The sequence below is a fragment of the Crassostrea angulata genome, chromosome 3 (genome assembly GCF_025612915.1).
Source record: "Crassostrea angulata isolate pt1a10 chromosome 3, ASM2561291v2, whole genome shotgun sequence".
In the NCBI taxonomy this organism is placed as follows: domain Eukaryota; kingdom Metazoa; phylum Mollusca; class Bivalvia; order Ostreida; family Ostreidae; genus Magallana; species Magallana angulata.
In genome coordinates, this window is record NC_069113.1 from 4828428 (window position 1) to 4854028 (window position 25601).

The 25601-nt window shown below is 37.4% G+C and overlaps 4 protein-coding genes across 4 annotated transcripts in view; all 4 read left to right on the forward strand.

Moving 5' to 3' along the window:
- Window positions 1-3188: 3188 nt before the first annotated feature.
- LOC128175612 (52 kDa repressor of the inhibitor of the protein kinase-like) lies at window positions 3189-5084 on the forward strand. Its single transcript, XM_052841371.1, has one exon. The coding sequence runs from the start codon at window positions 3189-3191 to the stop codon at window positions 5082-5084; it is 1896 nt and encodes a 631-aa protein (XP_052697331.1).
- Window positions 5085-6485: 1401 nt separating this feature from the next.
- Window positions 6486-25601, forward strand: part of LOC128176050 (eIF-2-alpha kinase GCN2-like) — a 41852-nt gene continuing 22736 nt past the window's right edge. The window contains exons 1-14 of the mRNA XM_052842080.1: window positions 6486-6587; window positions 19241-19413; window positions 19536-19635; window positions 20242-20360; window positions 20462-20610; window positions 21320-21482; window positions 21914-22083; window positions 22191-22250; window positions 22338-22420; window positions 22547-22621; window positions 22718-22837; window positions 23236-23412; window positions 23670-23752; window positions 25186-25291. Coding sequence (XP_052698040.1) covers window positions 6522-6587; window positions 19241-19413; window positions 19536-19635; window positions 20242-20360; window positions 20462-20610; window positions 21320-21482; window positions 21914-22083; window positions 22191-22250; window positions 22338-22420; window positions 22547-22621; window positions 22718-22837; window positions 23236-23412; window positions 23670-23752; window positions 25186-25291 — 1644 coding nt within the window. The 5' untranslated portion in view covers window positions 6486-6521. The remainder of the gene's footprint in view (window positions 6588-19240; window positions 19414-19535; window positions 19636-20241; window positions 20361-20461; window positions 20611-21319; window positions 21483-21913; window positions 22084-22190; window positions 22251-22337; window positions 22421-22546; window positions 22622-22717; window positions 22838-23235; window positions 23413-23669; window positions 23753-25185; window positions 25292-25601) is intronic.
- LOC128176049 (uncharacterized) lies at window positions 6878-19161 on the forward strand. The gene is made up of 2 exons (XM_052842079.1): window positions 6878-7069; window positions 16286-19161. The coding sequence occupies exon 2, from the start codon at window positions 16479-16481 to the stop codon at window positions 18594-18596; it is 2118 nt and encodes a 705-aa protein (XP_052698039.1). The 5' UTR covers window positions 6878-7069; window positions 16286-16478; the 3' UTR covers window positions 18597-19161.
- On the forward strand, window positions 7752-12144 carry LOC128176048 (uncharacterized). Its single transcript, XM_052842078.1, has one exon. It carries the CDS (start codon window positions 8413-8415, stop codon window positions 11083-11085), a length of 2673 nt encoding a protein of 890 aa, XP_052698038.1. The 5' UTR covers window positions 7752-8412; the 3' UTR covers window positions 11086-12144.

Below are 25601 nucleotides of genomic sequence, written 5' to 3' on the forward strand. Positions count from 1 at the left end.
ACAGTTTTACTTTTGTCAGCCTTGTTCCTTGCAACAGTTCGTGGCTCTGTTAGTCCTGGCCTTGAATTTTATCAGCCCTGTTTCTGTCAACAGACCTTAGTTTTCTTATTTCTTGTAACAGTTCATACTTTTTTAAGTAGGTTTTCGTGCAAATATTCCTAATTTTGTCAGCAGGGTCTCTTAAAACCATTCCTGCATTTTTGGCGTCTTTTTTGCAAGAGATCTTGAGTGGCTTTAATTCTCACAAGATATCTTGTTCCTAATCTTTACATTGACGGGCGCTAGTTTAATTAAAGTCATCAAGCTATAAAACAACTCTCGTTGATTAGTAATACAATATAATGTACTTTCTAATTTATTGCTTCCTTGGTTTGAAAATGTGAAACATTCAAGCACAATAATTTAATAAACAAGACACGATTCCATTAGAGAACTTAACCACAGAAATATTACAAATTGATTATGTAATAATTCATCGTAATGAATCAATATCTTTGTGGATTACAAATCTCAAGTTTTCTATTGCCATTTGTTTGCTGTGAGAGAGTGTTGTTTGATTAAATTTCAATCTAAAGTTTTATGTTTAATTTTGAAATAAGAACATAAAGAATCCAATATAACTCAAAAGGACCGTTCATTGTTATAAGTTCAAGATAAATTGTACATTGTATATCCTATTTACAAGTACAGTATAATATCTCGTAAGTACTTTTAACAAACCGAGTTATGGCTAACATTAACAGTGAAACAGACATACTATATAGTACATGCAAGAACAGCTGATGTGACAAAATGATAACGGGAAAATACCCTGCATTTAAATCCTACACATGTATACGATTGATGTATATATATAGATAGGGTCTTTTGCAAAAGCTCAACAGGTAGCTGGACAAGACGTTCGCCATAGCACACAACCATAACTATTTTATTTCTTGTACAAGAAATTCCAACGATTAATTTTAAAATTTTAATTGCACGTACAACAGTTCTATAAGCTGCATGTTTGCTATACCCGGTTTGTGATTGCATGTCATTCATCCTTTGTTATAAGTTACCGGGTAATTGCTAAATAGCTGTAACAGGTGACCTGCGATGAGTTAAGGCCTTGTCTTGATTTCCATAATATATACCGGTCAGGGCCCCAGGTAACTGCTTGCCCATGGGATGGCCTCCTCCCTTGATATATAATTATAATAAACGTTTTAAAATAAAACTAATTAAGAATGCGATTCAAACCGCGAGTTAATCTATTTTTTCCAGCTAATCTGCTATTTGCGTGTTTTGAATGATATAAACGAGAATAGCTAGGGAAGTAAATGGTGTCCTATATTTTTCCTTCCCTTTTTTCATAGTTTATTGTCTTACATGCGCGGATCTAGAGGGGGGGTCGGGGGGGTCCGGACCCCCCCCTGGAATTTTCAAAGAAAAAAATACAATAAAACAATTTATAAGAAAAATGACTCGACTGTTATGTTATAGATATTTCTGAATTAACTTTTTTTTGTATTGTAATCAAATCTTATTATTGCGTGATTAGAATCAAAATCACAAATGTTATTCGGGTTTCGAAACGAATTTAAAAAGGTACGATTTGTTTAATGTCCTATTACGAGTCATTGACGTCACAATCTTGTCATAATGCTAATGCATCGTCATTAACTAAGTCATCGGCTGTATTATAGCTCTGCTTCAGACTCAGTGTGACAGGCTGTCTCTCGAATTCTGTTATTCGGTAACTGATTCCAATTATTTGAATAATAGTTCTCTCAAAATAATCTTGATTATCATTTCCTTCCATGTTTAACGCTTGCTTGTAGTTTAGTTATAGATGAAAATATATCATGGGTGAAAGGGATTTTGATCTTTTGCGAGCCACCTTGCTGAAAGCAGCAGCAAAAAGCTGGCAAGCCTTGCAGTTCGATGTATCTTTGAGATACACAAGTTTGAAGAAAGACTACACCTATGATCTGAGTAAAATGAGGTCCGATGTATTGCCCAGAGACGGTAATGTGGACAACATTGCCGAAGCGATTTATCCAGCAGATGGCCCAGAAAATATTTGTCCTTTGAAAGTGTATAGGGATGGCAATTGCTTCTATAGGGCCCTCTCTAAAGCCATTTTTGGTCATGAAGGGAGACATACTGAACTTCGAGTCATGACTGTATTAGAACTGGTAAAAAATACGAGAAAATATGCGTCACAGGCAACTTACGACAAGATGTGTTCTAATCCTCCAAGTGTGCAATATGTTGTGGAGACGTCAGTATCGGACAGATCACTTGTTCCGGGGAATTTTCTCAAGTCTATTCAGAATGAAACTCTAAGTTCAATCAAATCAGGGGAATATTGTTCTTCAATTCATTTCTTCGCAGTGGCAAATGCTCTGAATCATCCAATATATAGCATCTACCCAACAATACAAAATGTTGCTGTAAACAGACATTATTTTCATCAAGAAATAAGGCCATTATCAGATGAAAAGGTACGTCAAGGTTCCCCCATCTACATCATGTGGTCACACACTGAAAATAGCAATCCAATCAATTGGTCACCAAATCATTTTGTTGTTTGTTTCTCAGTTTTACCTACAGATGTCCAAACCAATGAAATGAAGGAGCCTGCTCCTAAAAAGTCAAAACTTTGTATTGACTTAGATGATACCCCGGAGATCACCTTGGGCTCACAAAATGATAAAGCAAATAAAAAATCTGATGACAATGAATTTATTCAGACAACAGAAGATGAAATTGATAAAGATAAAACATCTATTGACGATTCAGGTTTTTCTGATCTTGGTAAAATTGTCACAGGTGCAATAAAGTTGAACACAATGTCCTCAGCTGAAAAGATAAGTTATATTCAGAATCAGCCCTTGCCAGACGATATCGCCAAGTTAAAAAAAGGTCGTGCTCAAACAACGAATACAGGTGAACTAAAGAAGACTTTATCATTTCAATCTTCTTGGATGAATCAGTTTCCATGGTTGACCTTTAGCAAACTGTTAAATGGCGGTCTATGCAAGTTTTGTGTCATGTTCCCTCAATCAGATGTCCAACATCAAAATGCGTTTGTTACGCAACCTTTTACTGCGTATAAAAAAGCCCTTGGAAAAACATCTGCCCTTTTAAAGCATCAAAATTCAGAACACCACAAGAATGCCAAATCTGTTTATCACACAACCAAGATGACATCCGAAGTGCCATCTTCGTCTCTTCCGTATAAACTAAATCAGCAAAATCAGACACAGTATCAGCACAACATTAGGTTGCTTGAGAAAATAGTAGATGCGGTCATTCTGTGTGGGAAACAAAATATTCCTCTGCGAGGACACAGAGATGATAGTACAAGTGATTCTTCAAATAAAGGTAATTTCCTGGCAATATTACAGCTGTTGGCAAAGCATGATGAGCAGCTCATGTCTCATCTACAAACAGCAAAAAAGAATGCCTTATACACCAGCAAAACCATTCAAAATGAGGTTATCCAACTCATAGGAAATCACATCACAGGTAAAATTTTGAAGGGTCTACAAGGGAGGGGTTTTTATTCCATCATAGCCGATGAGGTAACAGACAAATATGCTAACAAAGAAGTTTTAGTCTTGTGTCTCAGATTTCTAGATACTAGAGAAAACCCTGCCACCATTAAGGAGGAATTCCTTGACTTTTCAAATATAGGCAGAACTACAGGGGAAGCAATTGCTGATAAACTCATTGAAATCCTCCGCTCGCTTGCAATTCCAATTGAGAACATGCGAGGGCAAGCATACGATGGTGCAGCAGCAATGGCATCGGAAAAACGGGGGTGTCAGGGACGAATGAAGTCTCTAAACCAATTAGCTTTGTTTACACATTGTCGGAGTCATGTGTTGAATCTGAGCGTTGCTTCAGCCTGCAAATTACCTCTTGTAAGGAATATGATAGATGTCCTTAATTCAGTGTTTATTTTCTTTGACAGTTCCCCCAAAAGACAAGGGTTTTTTGAGAATATTATAGAAAATGATGGGTCAGTAGATTTTTCCAAAAAGAAACTAGTAGGACTCTGTAAGACTAGGTGGGTTGAACGTCATATCTGCTTTGATGTGTTTTACACTATGTACAAGTTCGTCATCAAATGTCTTCAGCACATTATCAATCAAAACCTTGATGAAAGTACCAGTGAAGACTGGTCTTGGGATAGACAAACTAAAGTGACAGCACAGGGACTTTTGGCTTCGTTGACGTCCTTCTCTGTGTTGATAACATTTGTGTTTGTAAGGTACGTCCTAGACACAATAAAACCTTTAACTCTCAAACTTCAGAAGAGAGATATTGACATTTTCACTGCAAGTAAGCTAATCGAGGAACACGTTGATAGAATCAAAGAAATTCGTACAGCGGTAGATACGGAATTTGAGTCTTGCTTTGAAGACGCCAAACAAATTGCAGATGACCTTGATATAGTGATTAAAATTCCAAGGGTTTGCTCAAAGCAACAACACAGGGAAAATGTCTCCACAACTAATCCCAAAGATTATTATAGATCTGTCGTGGCCATTCCATTTCTGGACTTTCTTCTCAGTGAATTAAATTCAAGGTTTCAGAAAGAAGATCTGGTGGCATATTCAATATGCACTTTGTTGCCTATCAATATGACAAATCTCTCACAAGAGGAATTGTCCAAACTTGCCTCAGAACTTACATTTTGGGAGAGCGACCTACCTTGTCTTTCTGTAAAGGACTTGGAGAAGGAACTTGCAGATTGGAAAAGATATTGTGTTAACATGAGCAAAGAAACCTCAGAAAAGCTCTGTAATTTGATCTTTCTTTTCAACTTTGTCGATGGGGACGTTTTTCCGAACGTAAAAATTCTTCTGCACATTGGATGTGTGTTACCTATCACAACATGTGAGGCTGAAAGATCCTTTTCTGGATTAAGACGCATCAAAAGTTATATGCGCAGTACTATGCAAGAGGACAGATTAACTGGGCTAGCACTAATGCATCTTCATCATTCATTAGAGATTGACCAAAAGGAAATAGTACAATCATTTATCAGGCAAGGGAAACGAAGATTATTTCAGTCAAGTCTTTTTAGCTAAATGACGCTTACAACCAAAAAAAAAGTTCCGTACGTGATGGAGTGGTCATCTAGGGCGTTTCGTTCTTGAGTTGAAAAATAAAAGGGTGAACATTTTATATATTGGGTTTGGTTTTCTGAAAAGGTTCGACCCCCCCTGGAAAAAAATTCTGAATCCGCGCCTGGTCTTATATTTGCAAATGTCTCCCCCTTTTGTCATAGTCTATGTAAACAGTTTACGCAATGCATTATCTTCTTGTACATTTAAAATTTGAAAAATACTAAAACACTTATATGAGCGCGAAAAGGGTTAATAATACCCATTTTTGCCAAAAAACAAACCAAAAAAAAAATACATACAAAAAACCCACTCAAGCCAAAAACAAACAAACAAACAAAAAACAAAACAACACATGTATAGAGTAAAATATAAATTATAAGTATCAAAACACAATGAATAACTCTTTTAAAAAATATACAGAACAAAAGGTCATCTTTGCAAAATAATAATACAAACAATGCATTTCGTCCACAATAAATAATCCTAAATAAATGAACAACAAACAATGTTCATTGCAAAATACACATGGATAGAGTTAAAATTGAGATAACGCTTTCATCCAGAAAAACTTTTCAACATTTTTCGAAAGTGGACTCAAATAAATGAAACATGCAGCTGGCATTTTTTGAAGAAAATATTGTTGAATTTAAAATCTAATTTTGAAGTGTCTATTCTATATAATAATATGAGATAATCATTAAAAATTAACAAAAACCTTCTAAAAATGGAAATATTTTATTAACTGTTTATAACATCAAGTAACTTCACGGAAACTTCTTTTGTCGTTTTGCGTGTCGCTCTATAATATACATGTATTTTCTAGCCCTAGCTAGAGTGTTGCAAGGTCTTCTTGCGAATTTTTTTTTAATAACTGCGCATGAGATAAAATTCAATTTTTGTTTATACATATAAAATAATGTTTCCATTGCCAATTCATTCTTTATCTGTATAATCTACGTATTCTGTATCCCCGTGTAGCTTTGCCGAGTGTATTTTTTGGCAGAGAAAATTTTATTCTGAAACACAGTTTTGGAAGGATTTTATGATTCTAAGATACTTTGCATACTATTAAATCCGTTTAAAAAAGCTAAACGCAATTTTCGCAAAATATTTACTTAAGACACATCACTTAGGCTTAATTAAAAAAAACACTTTGCTTTAAAATATCCTTATATAACTTGTAACATATTTAGGATGTTAAGACTCTACTGGATGGGTCCTGTTGAACCCGACATAGCACTATTATATAAGCGGGATCTTTTGGTATATGAAACAGTTTACAGCGTGAGTCCGCGCGAAAGCCGACGTTAGATTTTTTCGGGTTATACTAGTCGGGTTCGATGTTCTTTAAACGAACATCGAGCACGATCATAAATTATGATTGCGTAACCAAATAAAATGGGTACCAAAGGAAAGACCATCATCTGTCTTTTTAGAAATGATCTGCGAATTCATGACAATGAGGTATTTTAATTACAGATGCCGGGAAGTATCTCCTGTTGTCTTGTTTTGTAATTTCTACTTGCCAACTTACTATATCTAATTTTAAACAGTCTATAAATGTCGAACTCAGCATGCTCAAAGCAACACCGACAGAAACCGAACATCATATTCAGTACTATCAAGGCTGACAAGCATGCAACATGAATTAAAGTCACTGTTGAGTTGCACAAGTCATTCGTTGTCGATCTCTACAAAATTTTAATAAGGGCAACTTCCTATTGTCTCTTTGTAATAATTTCTGTAGTGTAAACACGTACTGTATTCTCCCAACGTATGCTAATTTTTATGTATGACCTCTAACCCTGGTCTACCCTGATGTCACATGGTCCACCCCAATCTACTGGAGCTCCAGTTCTGATCCTGCCGTATAACGCACCACACCTGTTACCCTGTTTTTCCTTGTATATTTTTACCATTGTCTGTTGTCTGCCGCATATTGTCAGGTAAGACACCAGATATTTGAACTATATGTTTTGTAGTTTCTCGGCTACACAACATTGGCGTCGCCGGTAAACTTTTATCGTATTTTTTGTGTATTTTTGGATATTTTTGTCCACACGGCGATACACATATCGCCGGTTGGATTTTCTCGGTCAAATTCGTTTTTGAGCATTATATTTGTTTATATTTTGCATTGGACGTTTATTATAAGCGTCAGGTGCGTTATTCCTGCAATTTGACCGATAATTTCATGTTTTCATAGTGTTTTTTTGTCACGGCGTGCTGACAGTTAGCACGTGCGGCGTCGTGATATTTTCATATCGGAACTCAATATTGTCATTATTTTTTCTATTGTGTATTGTCGTTTGCTTGCGTTTTCATAAGCGTATTTAGAACGAAATAATTTAGTATAATTCGTCGTGTATTTTTGTCACTCGTGTTTCTGTAAACACGTGGGTGACCGTTTCTCATGCATGATAAGCGTGAATTGTAAACCTGTGATCAAGAGTATAAAATTTTCGTAGTTTTTCAATTATTTTTCGTACTTATGTAGCATATTGTCACACTCAAGCGTTTATCTAATTTTGAAAGTCATACTTGTAGTTATTATTACCTAGAAAAGGTTTTTCTTATTTTTGACATTTGTTTACTGTTTTGGTCGTCTTGTCTGTCGCCATTTTTAGCGCCAAATCGACTGTGACGTTTTAAATTGAAAGTAACTTTCACTTTCGATTTCACTTTTTCTGAAAACGTGTTTGTTTACATTAGACTAGTTAGTAGTTTATGAAATATATTTTCAAGCTTTAGTAAGTAGTTTTAAGTAAGGTTATTATTGTTTACATAAACATTTACTTTATTCATTAGGAGAAGTAATATTTTGAAATATTTTCTAGAACTCTTTTTGCTGCTGTTGCAGTATATCAGTTGTGGGCAGCATTATTTGATAAGTTCATGATATCATAAGGTCTTTACATATCTATTGACAATTATATTGTATTAAATTAGTTGAACATATTATAAGTTCAAGTAGTTTGGGCTATTATATTTGTAAATTTTTCAGAATTTTTAAAATTACACTTTAGAAAAAAAATTGTTTAAAAAAAAAGAGAGAATTTTTGTTTTTTTCTAAATTTTTCAAATTGTTTTTTTTTTTTTACTGAATTAGGTTATTATTGTTCAGTCTCTGTTTTAAAACAAGTTTTTGAATTAGAGATATTTCATTTATTTGTCAAAATTAGTTCAGGTTTTGAAATTACTAAAGTTAGAACTGATTACTTAATTTTGATCACCAGCATGCAGTCAACTATGCAGTCAATAATGGACAAATCATTGACCTACCATCAATATGATCAACAATATGTATTATAATCCAATCAACATTGGATATATTAGTGAGGGGGTGAGTGCACAGAGTGCATTTCAGCAACCATTAGTAGGTCCAGTGTCTATAGGCCAACTTTCCCTGCAGACAGGTACAGTGCTACATGGTCATAATGCCCCTCCAGGATTCAACCAACATTACAGTGGAATCCCTGCACCATATGGAACACCATATTCAGCTCAATACCCTCCACAAAGTGCTATTCTAAATCCATGGGGGGTAATGTCAGGTGTTTCAATGGGACCAGAAAATAACACAAATATGATAGTTGGATGTTCTTCCATGACACAGGGAGGTTATTTACCGTCAAATGTCAATGGAATGATGCCAACTGGATATACCGTTTCAAGGGCCACTGGAACAAGTTACACTGGTACATTTTCCCAGGCACAGGGTGGTTCGACTGGTTCCATACCGCCAAGTGTTCAGGGGTTAATGATGCCATACCAAACAACATCAAGTCTAAGTGGATTTCCTTCCCATGCAGCAAGCAGTTTCCAGTCATCGGTTTCTCAGGCATCAGTACTACCGACCACCAGTGTACCCATACCACAAAGCGGCAATATACCATTCAATGGTCAGGGTACTATTGTCAACATAGTACCATCTACCACCAATATACCTACACAACAGGGTAGTTATGTACCATTTAATGGTCTGGAAACCAATGTCAATATAGTACCATCTACTACCAATGTACGCATACAACAGGGTAGTTATGTACCATTTAATGGTCTGGAAACCAATGTCAATAATGTACCACCTACAAACAATGCATCCATACCACAGGGTGGTTACGTACCAATAAGTGGTCAAGATACAAGTGTCAATAATGTACCATTTACCAACGCCGTACCAATACCACAGGGCATCTATATACCGATGAGTAGTCATAGTACGAATCTCAACATGGTACCAGGTACATATACCAACAGTACTCCAATACCACAGGGCGGTTACTTACCGATTAGTGGTCAGGGTACAAACGTCAATAATGTATCACCTACAAACAATGCATCCATATCACAGGGTGGTTACGTACCAATTAGTGATCATGGTACAAATGTCAACATCGTACCACTTACCAACATTGCACCTGTACCACATGGCGGTGTCATACCATTCAGTGGTCAAGGTACAAACTCAAACCTGGTAACAGCCACTACACCACAAGCGGGTTACATTCCATGTACTGGTCAAGGTGTTGATCTCAAGGTTATGTCACAAACATTGTACCCACCAGTTCAATCAACACAGAACTCAAATACTTCCAACCACTATGTGCCATGTACACCAAACCAGGCTATGCTAAACAGCACTAAACAACAGGTACTGACACACAATCATATTCAACCACCACCAGGATTCCAACAACTACAGTCACAACAGGTTTCACAACAGAGATATGCTCCGACATTGACAACACAAAATCAGCTGACACAACAGGTTTACACTCAAGCATTACCAACACCAGTCAGCATTCAGCAGCAACAACAACACAACTTACAGACACTACTCAATCCGAAGACCACTCCAACACAGCAGTACACCATTCAACAATTGCAAAATGCAAGTCATCTTGGTCAAGTACATCAACAAACTCAAATGCGAGATGTACCATGTCAAATACTGCAAAATGTACCATGCCAAAATACAAGTATGGCACCAGCTCTGATGCAGGATCTGACCCCAGGCCTAACATATCAAGTCAGTCCAACTCTGTTACATGGCAGTAACATACCTCCCCCTGGAGCAGGTTTGACAGTTACGGGTAGCATTCAGTACCAAGTCAATCCGGCAAAGTTGCAAGGTGGTCATGAACCACTAATGGCTTCAGCCAGTACTGAATCTGTTCCTGGAAATGTGGAGAAGAGTTCCAAGATGCAGATGTTTTGCTACAATTCTGAGTCGGTCCAGACAGTGGGCGCTTTAAAACCGCTAACTGTTGAGGTATCTGACCAGGGTTCTTCTTCATTGTCTGGCAATATCCTTGTAACAGCTAAGGCAAGTGTTTGTTCTGACCATGCATGGAGCACACAACCCCATGGATCTAAGCAAACACTCATGTTTTTGCAGCAGTGCCAACAACCACATTTGCAAGGTGTACTTGCGCCACTCTTAGCACTTCAGTTGCCTCCTGAACAATACATGGCACAACCTCAACACCAGCCAATCATGTCGCTATCACCACACCAACAGTTTGCAGTTTGCTCACAAGAGCAGCAGATGACACTGACCACTATCAAGCAGCAACATGCAACAATGCTTCCACAGCAACACTTGTCAACCCAGCAATCATCCCCAGATCACACTAACACAAAAAGTAGTGACATACACAATGATTGTGGTGAAGATGAATTAAATGATAGGCAAGATGTTTGCGATGAACTTGAAATGTCAGATTTTGCTGAGGCACTGACTGATGGAACAGAGCACCCAGAGGTGTTTGATACACATGAACAAGACACTTTGCTGCGGACAGTCAAGAGACACTATGTTGAGGTCTATCAACGGCTGTCCACCCTGAAGAATCATGTCGACTCTTTGGTCATAGACATGCAGACCATCACAAAGGGAATGGAGGCAATTGATCTTGAGCAGAATCATCTGAAATATGACTGCTACTCAGTCTGCTAGTGAGAAATAACTGTAAATTTGTTAATAACTTATCATGATTCATTAAGCAGAATGTTACATGTATCAAAACATTTGCAGCTGCTGATAAATTTATGTTATTGACAAACCAGTATGAACAACAATTAAATGCTATACAGTTGTAAAAGTAACTCAAATACTGCCTGACTATCACTATTTTAGTAGACATTGTTTCCAAGCCAGTTTTCCCATTAGAAAACTTGTAATTATTATTCATATAGTATAAGCTTGTAGATTTTGTATGTTATTATAAACAAAATACATGCATTTGTTTCAATATGTAAGATACGCATCATGTTCTGAACAAGTCAGTAGAATGTTATATGCTCATACATTTGCACTACTGAAGTTCAATATACTTAAATTATCATAATACTGGTATGTTATTCATGTACCTTTTATTTCATTTGATGAAGAAGAATAGTTCCAAGACCAGGGTCATGTCACATTTATAGTTTATCATTAATTTAACAGTATTCTTTGTCATGCAGCATTTTATAGTTAACATTCCCCGTCCATGTTTTCATATTTTTGGTTGTTCATATTTTGATACAGTGTGTAGTTGAAAGAAGCATTCCTTTTCATGTAAAACTAGTTTGTTTTGTTATTTATTATACAAGAAATAATTTGTTGGTCAAGAAAGGGTGATTGTCATAATTAGATTTAATCCATTTTGTGCTTTTAATAATTGGTATTTGATAGCTCTCCGTTACTGTTAAGTTAGTTAATCTACAGGTATACATGTATATAGGAAACATCAGCTACTGCTTCAACATCCTCAAAGGCTTGTATAGACATACATACAAACAATTCTGGATTCTGACATAATGCAACAGAAGACCATTTCCAAGTTACAGAATCGTCAGCTAGATCAACAGGAGTTTTCCGAAGTTCATGACGGAGCAGAATGTTCTGCGGATCATGAAACGGCGGACTAAGAATGTTGCATCTTAAACTCAGCTGTAGATTTTACCATATGGATCAGAGCCTTTTTCCACATAGGCCCTTATTAGTTCTTGTTTATCTTGGTATATACCTACCTTCACTTCACCAGAATAAACTGCATTTTCAAAATTCTTCGATCCCTGATATCAGCGGCCTAGCAGACGTTACAAGACCGGCCAATGAGATATTTATCAGACGAATGAGGTCCTCGTCAAATATCAAAGTTAATCTGAGTATTAATGGGGTACCTGTGGCAGCGATTATTGATACCGCAGCTCAAGTGACCATAATCTCAGACGGGCTCTATAAATCTCTCAAGGTAAAACCACCTACCTTGAGTAAAGTAATCTTACATACAGCAGGACGGGATCTTAAGATGTCTGGTTACAAGGTTGGGCCGGTAAGTATAGTTATCGGGTCGCAAACATTTCCAGGAAATGAAGTATACGTAGCACCAGTGGAAGATGATATGTTACTGGGACTGGATTTTCTTTATCAGCATGGAGCAATCATCAATATGAGTAATGGTAAACTCGAGATTGGTCATGGGCGTTTTCGCATGAGTTGTTCTATAGACAGCTGCAGCAATTTACAAGTGGCAGAAGTTAAAGTTTCAAATAATGCAATAGTGCCACCTTGTTCTGTGCTGAGGTTGCCTTGTAGTGCAGTCACGTCATGCGATTACGTTATTGAACCAATAGAGTTTAATTCTATCTTATCTCCACGATCATTACATACAGGAGGATCAACGCCTGTTCTCTGTCTGATTAACTTGACCAATAAACAAGTTAAGTTAAAGCAGGGTCAAGTAGTGGGATTTGCTCACTCTATACATGAAGTCTTGCCAGACAGTGATCCAGAGACAGTGAAAATCCAGAAAGTAGAATCCACCACAGATTCCTCAGATATTGAGATACCAGATCATTTGAAAGATCTTTTGGCTAGGTCTTCAGAACACCTTTCCTCAGAAGAGAGGGACCTACTTCAAGCAGTTCTCCATTCATACTCTGATGTATTCGCAACAAATGAATTTGACCTGGGAAACTTCACCACAATAGAACATAGCATAGATACGGGAGATTCCAGGCCAATTAAACAACGGTTGCGAAGAACACCAGTTTGCTATGTGGATGAAGAAGAAAAACACCTCAACAAATTGCTAGGTGCAGGAGTAATCGAACCTTCAACCTCTGAATGGGCTTCAGCACCAGTACTAGTTAGAAAAAAAGATGGAACCCTACGTTGGTGTATAGACTACAGGGCATTAAATGCTGTGACCAAGAAAGATGTATTTCCTCTACCTTTGGTAGACGAATGCTTAGATACACTGACGGGGAATCTTTGGTTTTCTAAACTAGATGCAAACTGGGCCTATTTACAGATTAAAGTCAAGAATTCGGATAAGGAAAAAACTGCGTTTATAACCAAGTATGGGACGTTTCAGTTTAACCGAATGGGGTTTGGTTTATGTAATGCACCAAGCACATACTCGAGAGTAATGAATCTGGTATTGCGGGGATTACATTGGAAGACCGTCTTAGCATTCCTTGATGATATTCTTGTTTTGGGCAAAGATTTTAAGGAACACCTCAACAACATTACAGATGTGTTTAAAAGATTTAGGTCATTTGGACTAAAGTTAAAACCAAAAAAGTGTGTTTTGTTCAAACAAGAAGTAGAGTTCCTAGGACGCACAGTAAACAGAAGTGGATTGGGTATTGGACAAAGTTATATAGACACAATGAACAATTGGCCTATACCCCTTTGTACCAAAGATGTAGAACGCTTCTGTGGGTTTGCCAACTACCATAGGAACTTTATTAAGGACTTTGCTGAGATGATCGCACCTTTGTACGCAGTTACAGGTAAGAATAGGTTTAACTGGGGTGATGAGCAACAGTCGGCTTTTGATAAAGTAAAACTGGCTCTCACAAGTGCTCCTGTTCTTACATTGCCCACTAAAGAAGGTCACTTCATCCTTGACACAGATGCCTCTGAATATGCCCTGGGAGCAGAATTACTGCAAATTCAAGATGGTCAAGAAAGAACAATTTCCTATGCTAGTATTGGCCTTCTTCCTGAACAAAAACGATATTGCACAACCCGCAAAGAGTTGCTAGCAGTAGTGACTTTTACCAGGTATTATCGTTATTATCTGCTTGGAAGACCGTTTACAATTCGTACGGATCACAGTAGTCTACAATGGCTACTCAACTTCCGTTACCCAGAAGGTCAACTTGCTAGATGGATGGAAGAATTGAGTCAATACAACATGAAGATTCAGCATAGGGAAGGCAAGAAACATTTGAATGCTGACGCATTATCCAGGATAAAATATGACAATGAGTGTCCCTTCTACCGAGCAGATTTTAAACTGCAAGATCTGGCGTGTGGGGGATGTCACTATTGTCAACGTGCCCACCGAAATTGGGGGGAGTTCCTGAATGATGTAGATGATGTTATTCCTCTTGCTTCTGTTCTTAAATCATCTGAGAATAAAGGCTCCCAGTGTGAAAGCAAAATCAAAGTAAGGCTTGTTAACCATGACTTGTGGCTGCAGAATTACTCCACAAATGACATTAAAGAGGCTCAGCGTAAAGATACTAACCTAAAAATTTTGATAGATTGGTTAGACTCGGGAGTTAAACCTGATAATGAGCTTTTTCTTATGTCTAAAGCAGCTAAAGCATTGTGGATTAACAAAGAATTATTCACACTGGATGAACAAGGCATGCTGTGGAAAACTGAAGATACTGGTAAAGTCCTCGTACTCCCAGGAACCATGCAAGTAGAAGCCATGGCTCTGTGTCATGATATTCCCGCTGCGGGTCACCAGGGGGTGGTAAGGACTTTGAGTCGAATTAAGGAGCGGTTCTATTGGTACTCTATGACGTTGGATATTCAAAATTATGTTACCTCCTGTGCAGTATGTAATAGGAATAAAAAACCTACGAGACATGCTCGATGTAACATGACCCAGTTCCACGCAGGAGTGCCAATGGAAAGAGTACATTTGGATTTCTTGGGCCCTCTACCTGTTACAAAAAACCATAATGGTTACATTCTGATGATGGTTGACCAGTTTACCAAATGGGTAGAGTGTATACCATTACCAGCGCAGACAGCAGAAGTAACAGCTCGTGCGGCCATTAATGAGTTTTTTACACGCTTTGGTTATCCTCTCCAGATTTTTACAGACCAGGGAACCAACTTCACTAGTGAACTCTTCACTAAAATGTGTAAGATGCTCGAAATCCATAAAACCAGAACAACTCCTTTCAGAGCATCAGCAAATGGGCAAGTCGAAAGGTTTAACAGAACTCTGATGGATGCTGTTAGATGTTATGTCTCCAAAACACCAAGAGAATGGGATGAGTATATTCCACAAATAGCAGCAGCCCTTCGGTCTTCTGTAAATCGGAGCACGGGCTATACCCCTAATATGTTGATGCTCGGTCGAGAAACAACTCAACCAGTAGATTTGGTGTTTCCAGGGCAGAGGGAAGAGCAACCTCAGGATGAATATCTTGCTAACTTGACCAACTCCATTACCACAGCACATGAGACCGCCAGAGATGTCCTTAAAACTACGCAGAACATCATGAAACGTGACTATGATCTCCGGACTTTGGAACATCCTTATAAAGTCGGAGATGCTGTTTACGTACTTGATACTGCGACAGTTAAAGGTAAGTGCAGAAAACTCAGTCCATCTTGGAAAGGGCCTGGAGTGGTTGTGGAGAAATTATCTGCGTATTTATACAAAGTCAAACTGCGCGGAAAAATTATAACCATGAATCATGATCGTATGAAGATCTGCAGAGACCGTCACCTTCCGGAATGGATCCAAAAACATGTCAATAAAGTTCCGGTGGATACTAACAACGCTCAGTTTTGTATCTGTCGCGGGCCAGACACGGGTTCATTCATGATTCAATGTGATGAATGTCGCGATTGGTTTCATGGTTCCTGCGTCAAAGTAAGTAAAGAATTCGCAGAGCAGTTAGCATTTTATTTGTGTCCAAAGTGCGAGCATTAAGTGCCAGTGATATCTGAGGTATTCGTGTGGTAAAATCTGTAAATATATGACTTAATCTTTTAATATATTTTTGTGTTAAATTACTTTGGTATGTTTTTAATCATAATCTTTGGTTCCGATCTTCAGTTTAAGTTATATGCTTAGTCATTTGCAAACTGAAAGTTTGGAGTGCTTAATATGCCTTATCTTTTATTTCAGTGGAGGAGAAAGTATACTGTACCCAAAGTATATTATAGACCAGGGTTATGTCACATTTATAGATTATCATTTAGGTCATTTTTCATAATATAACTTAACTACCTTTTATCATACTCGGTAATATAGTGTGGTAGTTAGAATTATTTCATTACTTTCTTAGTATTTTGATTGTGTAAACTTTAAATAGTGCATAATGTACAGGAGATCTACTATTCGTCAGGAAAGAGGTGAACATTACTTGGACTTTGTCAGGAGGAAAACATCCTTGAGGAGTCTTGTTGATCCAAGAACATTTGTGTATGACCTTGGACTCCTCAGTGATGGAACATCACATACCACTATTTGCGAGGTACTCAAAGGACAGTATAGACTCGCCAAAGACCTGGGAGATAGTAGATGGATTGAGACGACCAGACGGGAGACTGCCACCATTTTGTGTTCAGACCGTTGGGTGGACGATAACCTTCCTTCCCTGCTAGGTAACCACAGAAGCAGAAGAACCAAAACGTCGCATACTGCTGAAGCTACTTCCTCAATGTGTGTGGATATCCGTCTTAAGACGAACCCAAATCTGGAAGTAGTGCGTACCAATGCAGCAGATTCAAACGCCCGCTCAATGGAGATCTCGGACTCTTCCGAAGTGCATGGTGAAGCAGATTCCTCTGCGGATCATGACACGGCGGATCAAGAATGTGGTATCTCAGCCCCAACTGGATTGATGGTGAATGTACGGGAACCTGAACCTACTTTCCCTGAGCCCATACCAGTTATCCACAACCCTGGTAAACGTATGCACCCAGCACGTCATGTGGAGGCAAAGCAAAGTACCCAGGATGTCGGATCGAAGCGCGCTCGAATGGATCATAATTTATCCATAACAGTTCTAACTAAACCGTCGTCTCATCTTGCTCAGCTGTGTCCATTCCCAAATTGTGTTAAGAGGGAGAAAAAGATCAAGCGTCATGTCCAGCGCCAGCATCTTCCTAGAATTTTCAGTGACATTAAGCCTATTCGTTCTATTGATGAGTCTGTGTTATGCCAGCTCCAGTACTCATCGTTGATATCCTTGGTGATAAGTGCCTTGGGACAAAATGCTGATGTGTATAGCGCTGTTAATTATGTGAATCAGTCTGGTGGGATTCCAAAGAACACTAGTGTACATCCAGACACCATCGCCTGTATGAGGAAATTTAGTGTACCTCAAGGATGGGCAGAACCACCAGAGGGATTTACTGTGTCACCTGTTAATTCCCCCGCAGCACTTTTCCATTGGAGATGCCTGGTAGTGTTGTTGTCACTGTTACCACCTATTCAACGCGAAGAATTTCGTGTAGACGGGCGCGTTAGAAGTGATATCAAACATCCTACTAACACAGAGGACAGTCAAGTTCCAGTGGTAGACTCTTCAACTGAGGACGAATTCACCGTGATTGATGTTAGCTATAGTTCAGACGTAGAAGTTTGCAACGAAAAAATCATCACAGTGAATGAAGCCTTCGATAGTCATTTCCACTTGGATCGGACTAGTTTCCGTATTTGGAAGAAATCATCAGGAAAATCTGTAGATGACCTCATTTCCTATAGTTTATCTGGAAATCAACATCCTCAACTTGACGTATCTGTCGCAGGTGGAGTGATCGTTTATAGTGAACCCTCCACCCATCCAGAGATAGTGTCTGTTGAGCGACCTTGGGGAGTGGCTGTGGGAGTGCACCCCAAGCACATAGAGGAATTCTCCAGAGACAGATTTCTCCATATGAAAGAACTACTAAACCGTCCTCATGTAGTGGCTCTGGGAGAGGTTGGGTTGGACCGAACTGTGCCAGTAAAGTTATGGAGGCGACAGGAAGATGTTCTATGTCAAGTGTTAACTCTTAGCCGAAAGGACAAAGTTCTCGTTCTGCACTTGCGTGGAACTCCCGCTGACAGGATTGGGATGGATGTGCATGCACGGTGTATGCAGATATTGCATACGTCTTGTGATTCTGACCAACCAATACATCTTCATTGCTTTACTGGCGATGCGAGGCTGGTGAAGGAGTGGATGAACAGTTTTTCACATGTTTACTTTGGATTCACAGGTGCCGTGGAGACTTTCAGTACGGACCAGATTGATGGACTTCATGCAGTCCCAATGAATCGTATGTTGCTGGAAACAGATTCCCCCTACATGAAGCCAGGTGGTGGATACATAAATACCCCGGCGTTCATTGGTGACGTGGCCACCGTAGTTGCATCCAAGTTACAGATATCTGTGCGGTATCTGCTCAATGAAACTGTGAAGAACTGTCGTAAGCTCTATGCACTATAATTATGTATTTTGTATTTTTCTGCTGGATCCAGGACTGGATATTTTTCGGTCCAAATTTGAGTGGAATTTATCACTACATAATAATTGTTTACTCTGTTTTTATAAGTGTTCCTCTGCTTCATTAAGGGTCCGATAATTTCAGCCCAGATTTATGCGAGGAAACCTGTGTATATATATATATATATATATATACATTATATATGAGCTAAAAAGATAGGGATATGTTGTTATTATTTTTCTATAAAGTTGGTCTTTAAATGGGTCTTTTTTCCCATAATTGTATGATAGAGTATACGTTGGTCTTTTCATTATAAAATGGGGAGGAGTGTAGTGTAAACACGTACTGTATTCTCCCAACGTATGCTAATTTTTATGTATGACCTCTAACCCTGGTCTACCCTGATGTCACATGGTCCACCCCAATCTACTGGAGCTCCAGTTCTGATCCTGCCGTATAACGCACCACACCTGTTACCCTGTTTTTCCTTGTATATTTTTACCATTGTCTGTTGTCTGCCGCATATTGTCAGGTAAGACACCAGATATTTGAACTATATGTTTTGTAGTTTCTCGGCTACACAACATTTCTGTAATTTTTGACATCTCAAAAATTAAAGTTAATTTTTCTATGTCTATATTTGCAGGTGCTGCAGTGGGCTAACAGAAATGCTGACTTCGTACTGCCTATGTACATATTTGACCCCAGACATTTTGGAGGAACCTATCACTTTGGGTTTCCTAAGACAGGACCCCACAGAACAAAATTTCTACTCGAGAGCATACAGGACTTAAGAAAGAACCTCAAGATAAGGGGCAGGTTAGGCTAAAGCTGTTAATTTCCAGCCTGATTGATACTTGTAAAAGAATGAGCACTAATGCTTTACACAATTGGTTTTGTTTTGTTAACATAAGTGACCAGTGACAGTGTATTTTTTCCAGTGGCCTTGCAGTCAGGAAAGGTAAACCCCATGAGGAGTTAAAGAAGATGATTGACATGTTAGGTCAAAGTTCAGTTCACTCAGTCGTGTTCCATGAAGAGGTGTGTGTAGATACTTGTGTACTTGAAAATTAAAAATAATTTATTTTGGAGAAGCGCATTTTCAATGCAAACAGCCCTGATTCTTTGCTACAATAATTTTTACTGCTTCTTCAAACTTTTCTGATCATTGTTCACTACAGAGCAATATGTTTATGAGACAGGGAATTATTTTTGCTACATAACATCAAATCCTGTCCGTTTAAACAAGAAAGCAATATTTACTGTCAAACTAATAGAAAAAATATGCAAGGGATATTATGTATGAAACAGTTTGGTGTTCTAATATTTTATCAGAAAAACAAAAATTATATCTGTTAAACCATTATCTAATTCAGTTGAACCCACTGTATTATCAAACCTTTAATGAACCCTTGAAGCAGAAAGTAGACATTACAAATAAACTGTGTACACTACACTGAATAAAATGGTGATGCTGCTTCATATGTGCATTATTACAAGAAGAAAAAATATTTGAAAACAAAAGAAGAAGAGTTTAACTACAATGAGCGGGTTGGTTGAATACGTTGTATGTGATATATTTCTGTTACATACACTTGTTTTTTGTTTTCTAAATAAAATAAGCTGTAACAGTAGTTTGATATGCAGGTAACTCAAGAGGAACTGGATGTGGAGAAATCCATCAAAAAACATTGTGGAGTTAACATCAAAACGTTCTGGGGTCACACGTTATACCACCGTGAAGATCTCCCATTCTCTCCATCCCAGTAAGTGGCAATCTGTATTCATTTCTATCTCTCTTAATTAAACAATAGTATATTAAATCTGGTAAGCACAATGGTTGTACATTTTCTTTCAATGCTTTAAGAACACCTGATGTGTACACACAGTTCAGAAAACGGGTCGAATCCCAAGCACCTGTCAGAAAGTGCCTGGACATGCCCAAGTCCTTCAGGCCTCTGCCTGAGGGAGTAGAGGAGGGGGAGATCCCCACAAATAAAGACCTGGGAGTGGAAGGTAAACAGTATTTTATATTTATAGTTTTATGTACACTGTACTTGAGTAGTTCATCATGTACTGTATATTGCAATCGTGTGTATAAATAAAACTAAGGGAAATATCAGTATTATTACTTATTAGGTTTGTTACTGACTTTGTACAGAAATTTGTGGGGTCAGTAAAGTCCATAGAAGGCGAGGCGGAGCCGAGCCTTCTATGGACTTTACCAATCCCACAAATATCTGTACACAGTCAGTAACAAACCTAATAAGTGTTTTGTTTTGTCGAGGACCTAAAGTTTGATATGTAAACATACAAAAGATAATACATAACATTAAAATTGATAGCTTAATTCTCTATAATTTTTTTACCTTCCTCGTCAGTTGTCTGTGCAAACCTGGATGCCATATTGTAGGATCATAATATTACGTCACGGGCAAAGGGGGGTCACTTTAAATATTTTGGGGCTAAAAAATTAAAGGTATGGTTGAGCGTTTGTGTAAAAAATCAGCTCAAATAACGTTTCGTCTGCCATGTTGCCGTATAAATTTCGACGCTTGCCATGTAAAGAAATTTATAAGGCATTCACGTGACGCTCTTCATCCAATGACGTCGAGACATTCTAGTCCGAGGCAAAACAAATAATAATGATGCTGTTCATATCTGTTATATAGGTCTCTTACAGAATTGGAAATTTTTTTCAGAATGTTCCTTTCTTTGATTCCAGATCCAGTGACAGATCCCAGATCTGTGGTGGATTTTCTGGGTGGGGAGTCAGTCGCCATAGATAGACTTCACCATTACCTGTGGGAAACCGATGCCATTGCTACTTATAAAGAAACCCGGAATGGTCTCCTAGGGGCAGACTACTCTACCAAGTTTTCAGTCTGGTAGGAGTGAAAGTCAATTTTATCTATAAAAAAGTTGACAGTATATGTGATGTACTTATCTCCTAAGCTATATGATAATTCACATCAAAATCTAGTTATGAAAGTTTAAGGAAGTAAGGGACACCTGTCAATATTAATTTGGATAAAAGTAGATTACATGTATAATCAAAATATATCACAGTTTTAAAATGATCAAATTTTACAATGTTTTAAAAGTTTTTGGAAAGGTAAAAATTTTAAAAGCCCCAGCAGGATTCGACTTACATATTCATAGTAAACCGTCTTACCCATTGCATTATGCTATACAGTAACAATTTTGGGAAAGAAAACAATTATAAAGTTATACTTGATTTTATTGTTTATTTTGATCGGAAGTATGTCACAATATGGAGGTATCTCTTACCACCTGAATGATTCTTTTGTATTTATAGGCTGGCACTTGGCTCTCTTTCTCCTCGACACATTTTCTGGGAAGTAAAGCGTTATGAGAACGAGAGAACTTCCAATAATTCCACATACTGGGTACTGTTTGAACTCATTTGGAGAGACTACTTTAGATATGTAGCAATGAAGTATGGAAATCAGATTTTTTATGAAGGAGGTAAGAATCTCCAAGATCTTTACCACAGTATGTTTTGTCAGTTGTTACTACAAACATTTAAACTTCTCACAAATGAATTGACCAAAACAAAAAACTTAAATATTTAGGTATCCAGAATAAAAATATCAGATGGAAGCAGGATAAACAGCTTTTTCGCGCCTGGAAAGGTGAGTGGTTCACAAATAATGATCTATTTAAAACAGGATATTTCTCTAAATAACAAGCTGACTTCATTGCAAGTTTGTTGTTTGTAGAGGGAAAGACAGGTGTGCCATTTGTTGATGCCAACATGAGGGAGCTAGCAGCCACAGGATTCATGTCCAACAGGGGCAGGCAGGTTGGTACTGTAGAATACCATAAGTTGTCAGAAAAAGTACAGTTACATTACTGGCAGTTGTTTTTAAAACCAATTTGAATTTATTCGATTAATGGCAGTAATTTCTCTTTTGTCTTCCTTTCTCAGAATGTTGCCAGTTTCTTAACAAAAGACTTACACTTAGATTGGCGCTTAGGAGCAGAGTGGTTTGAATCCATGCTGGTAATGAATGAAGCTTTTAAAGATTCAAATTTATGATGATTTTCAGAAATTTTTTTTTTTTACTGTTTGAAATAATGGAAAGTTCATAATTTCCAGTTGGATCATGATGTATGCAGTAACTATGGTAACTGGCTATACAGCGCAGGAATTGGAAATGATCCTAGAGAAGACAGGAAGTTCAATGTTGTTAAACAGGGATTTGATTATGATAGTGAGGTCAGAATTTCCTTCATGGACCCCTAAAGTCAGACATGTAGATTTTTATTATCAATAAGTGTATATTTCTTCAACTAAATGGGATAATTCCATTGAATATTTGATAAACTACAGTTGAAGTTCGATATCTCGAACACTGATGTCTCGAATACATGGGATATGTCGAAGTGATTTGTAAGTCCCATCTACTTATTTTTTAAGTATTTTACCCTCGATATCTCGAATACTCAGATATCTCGAAATTTTTTTAAACAATCCCATCTAGTTTGAGATAACGAAGTTTGACTGTAGTTTTAAAAGACTAATTTCAGTTGTTTTCTTGATATCACATAATCTAAACATGCAAATGTACTGAAAATCGCATTTTAGCTTTTTAAACAGCATCAATTTCATGGCAGGGTGACTACGTAAGGACATGGGTCCCAGAGCTGAAGAATGTCCATGGAGGTTCTGTACATATTGTGTGGACACTTAGTCGGGGCATTCTAGAGAAAGCAGGAGTGACCTTAGGGGAGACTTATCCAAATCCTGTCCATGTAGCCCCAGAATGGAGCCGCCATTACAGCAAAGCTTCTGTAAGTGTGGTTGAATAAAATGTAACTAGTAATGCACATTGCTTAAAACATTTTTTATAGGTAGATAATTCGTTGTACTATTACATAAATTTGTACCTATAAAAAAAGATGTTTTACGGTCAAGTGCCTGAGATGTAAGAACCTAATTCTTTGACAAATTATTTTTGTATTGTAATGTAAGTCAAGGGTTTTGAATTGAAACCTTGGCTAGCAAAGATGCCTCAAATTGCAATTAGAGATGATTTTTTTTTGTTCAGGGAAGTGGAGGTGCCAGAGGTGGGTCTTCTCATAGACCACAGAAAGGAATAGACTTTTACTTCAAGGGAGGGAACCAGAGGAGGTGATCACAGATAGTGCTAAGCCAGGGTGTTTGAAGATACACATGAATGAAAATATTTTCTATAAACTCAGGTCTGAAGGTATCAGGATTATTTCATAATAATTTTTTTTTTGGTGGGTTTTTGCTGCATTTTATTTAAAGTCTTATACAATGTGAAAAGAATGTAGAGAAATGTAAGGTAATAAAGAAGACTTCAGAATTTATATCATTGTTTTTGTTAAACAGTTTTGTGTTCAATATATTTTATTCTTTTTGATATCTGATTTCACAATGGGATGAATATGTGTGGATTATTGTTTAGATGAAATAATTGTGGGAGTGGGGTTAATAGTAGACATATACATGTGAATTATCATCCTGATTGTGTGTAAACACTGCAATAATATGCAGTGCCTTTATGTATCTACAAGTACAATGCTGCTGACTGCCAATGAGTCTTTTGTTTAAAACTGTTGTACATATATTAATAAAAAACATGCTTTATAGTTTTTTGTTTTTTTTTTTATATTTATAGTTATAATTTTACATCTGAGTAATACATTAAGAAAGTTGGTGCACATTAGATGTGAATTTGGCAAGAATTTGGGAACATAAAGAGGGTGAAAACTTTATTGATGTTTTGTGTAAATACAAAGGACATCGACCATTGCTATTTAACTTGTTTTCCTTAGTTTGTGGTTTATCATATACTCCTTACCCCATGAACATGTCATTTTATCCATCCTTCACGATCAACTACATACAGATGGACTTCAGTCTACAGAACATCAATACCTCAAATACATTATTGAAGAAATGTGGAAGTCCCAAAAACTGACTTTCTGTTTTTTTTACTCTATATATCTGAATCCTTGAATATTGGATATATACCAGTTTCTTGTGATTCCAGTGCTTTTAATAACTGTAGCAAGGATTGATTAAAATATCAGGTACATTGGACAGAGTCCACTGGGTCATCATCCACTTCCATAGAAACCACTTCTTTTTAAAAAAATTATACTACACAATATCTTGAATCAGTCTGATCTCCCATCCGGACCTATATAAATATCTTTTCTTTTATGTGTAATAATATCGGGTTGTCAAACTATGAGTATTCTCAGGTGACTGTTAATGCCCATGGGCCTCTTGTAACAAAAACAAGTGAGTCACTCATGATTCAACATGAAATTTAAATATTACTATTGCTATTCCCATTCTATTACAAAAACCAAAATACGTAAAAATAATACGTTCAAGCTTTTGATATCCGATTTAAGATCGGGATCGAAAAATTGCATGAACTGACTTAATATCGGGATCGGGATTTAATATTTTTCAAAACAATCCTGAGCAGCATCAAATGCCAACGATCATACGATGCAACTGATTCTTTATTTTAAATCATGTTTAAAGACACGAAAGTTCAAATGACCATCTGTGATTGATGCCAGTATGGCGGAAGAGTCTCTCTCTGAGAGGCAGGAGTTTGAGCTACAAGCGCTGGAGGCCATTTACACGGGGGATGTGGTAGACCTCAGGGAAAAGGATGCATGGAAGGCATGTTTTGTATATTATAACTTAATCCTTAATCAGTTCTGTGTCAATGAATTTGTGTATAGAATGATTTACATACAAGCATTCCTTTCTTTAAAGAATTAATTAAAAAGTAAACTAACGTTCACTTTTGATTTTTTTTTTAAAATGCCTACATATTGCCAAGTAGACCCTTCACGAAAACTGCGGAACTGCTCTCTTGCAGGGCAAATTGATATACTTTGCCAAATTTTTAGTAGGCATATAATTAGATAACGTAAACGAAACAATTGACGTTACGTCATATTTCACCAAATTATGTCATTTTGCCCTG

What these genes read in the sequence shown, in the direction of transcription:
- LOC128175612 (XM_052841371.1), top strand. Translation starts at nt 3,189, where the DNA reads ATGACATCCGAAGTGCCATCTTCGTCTCTTCCGTATAAACTAAATCAG.
- LOC128176048 (XM_052842078.1), top strand. Translation starts at nt 8,413, where the DNA reads ATGATCAACAATATGTATTATAATCCAATCAACATTGGATATATTAGT.
- LOC128176049 (XM_052842079.1), top strand. Translation starts at nt 16,479, where the DNA reads ATGTACAGGAGATCTACTATTCGTCAGGAAAGAGGTGAACATTACTTG.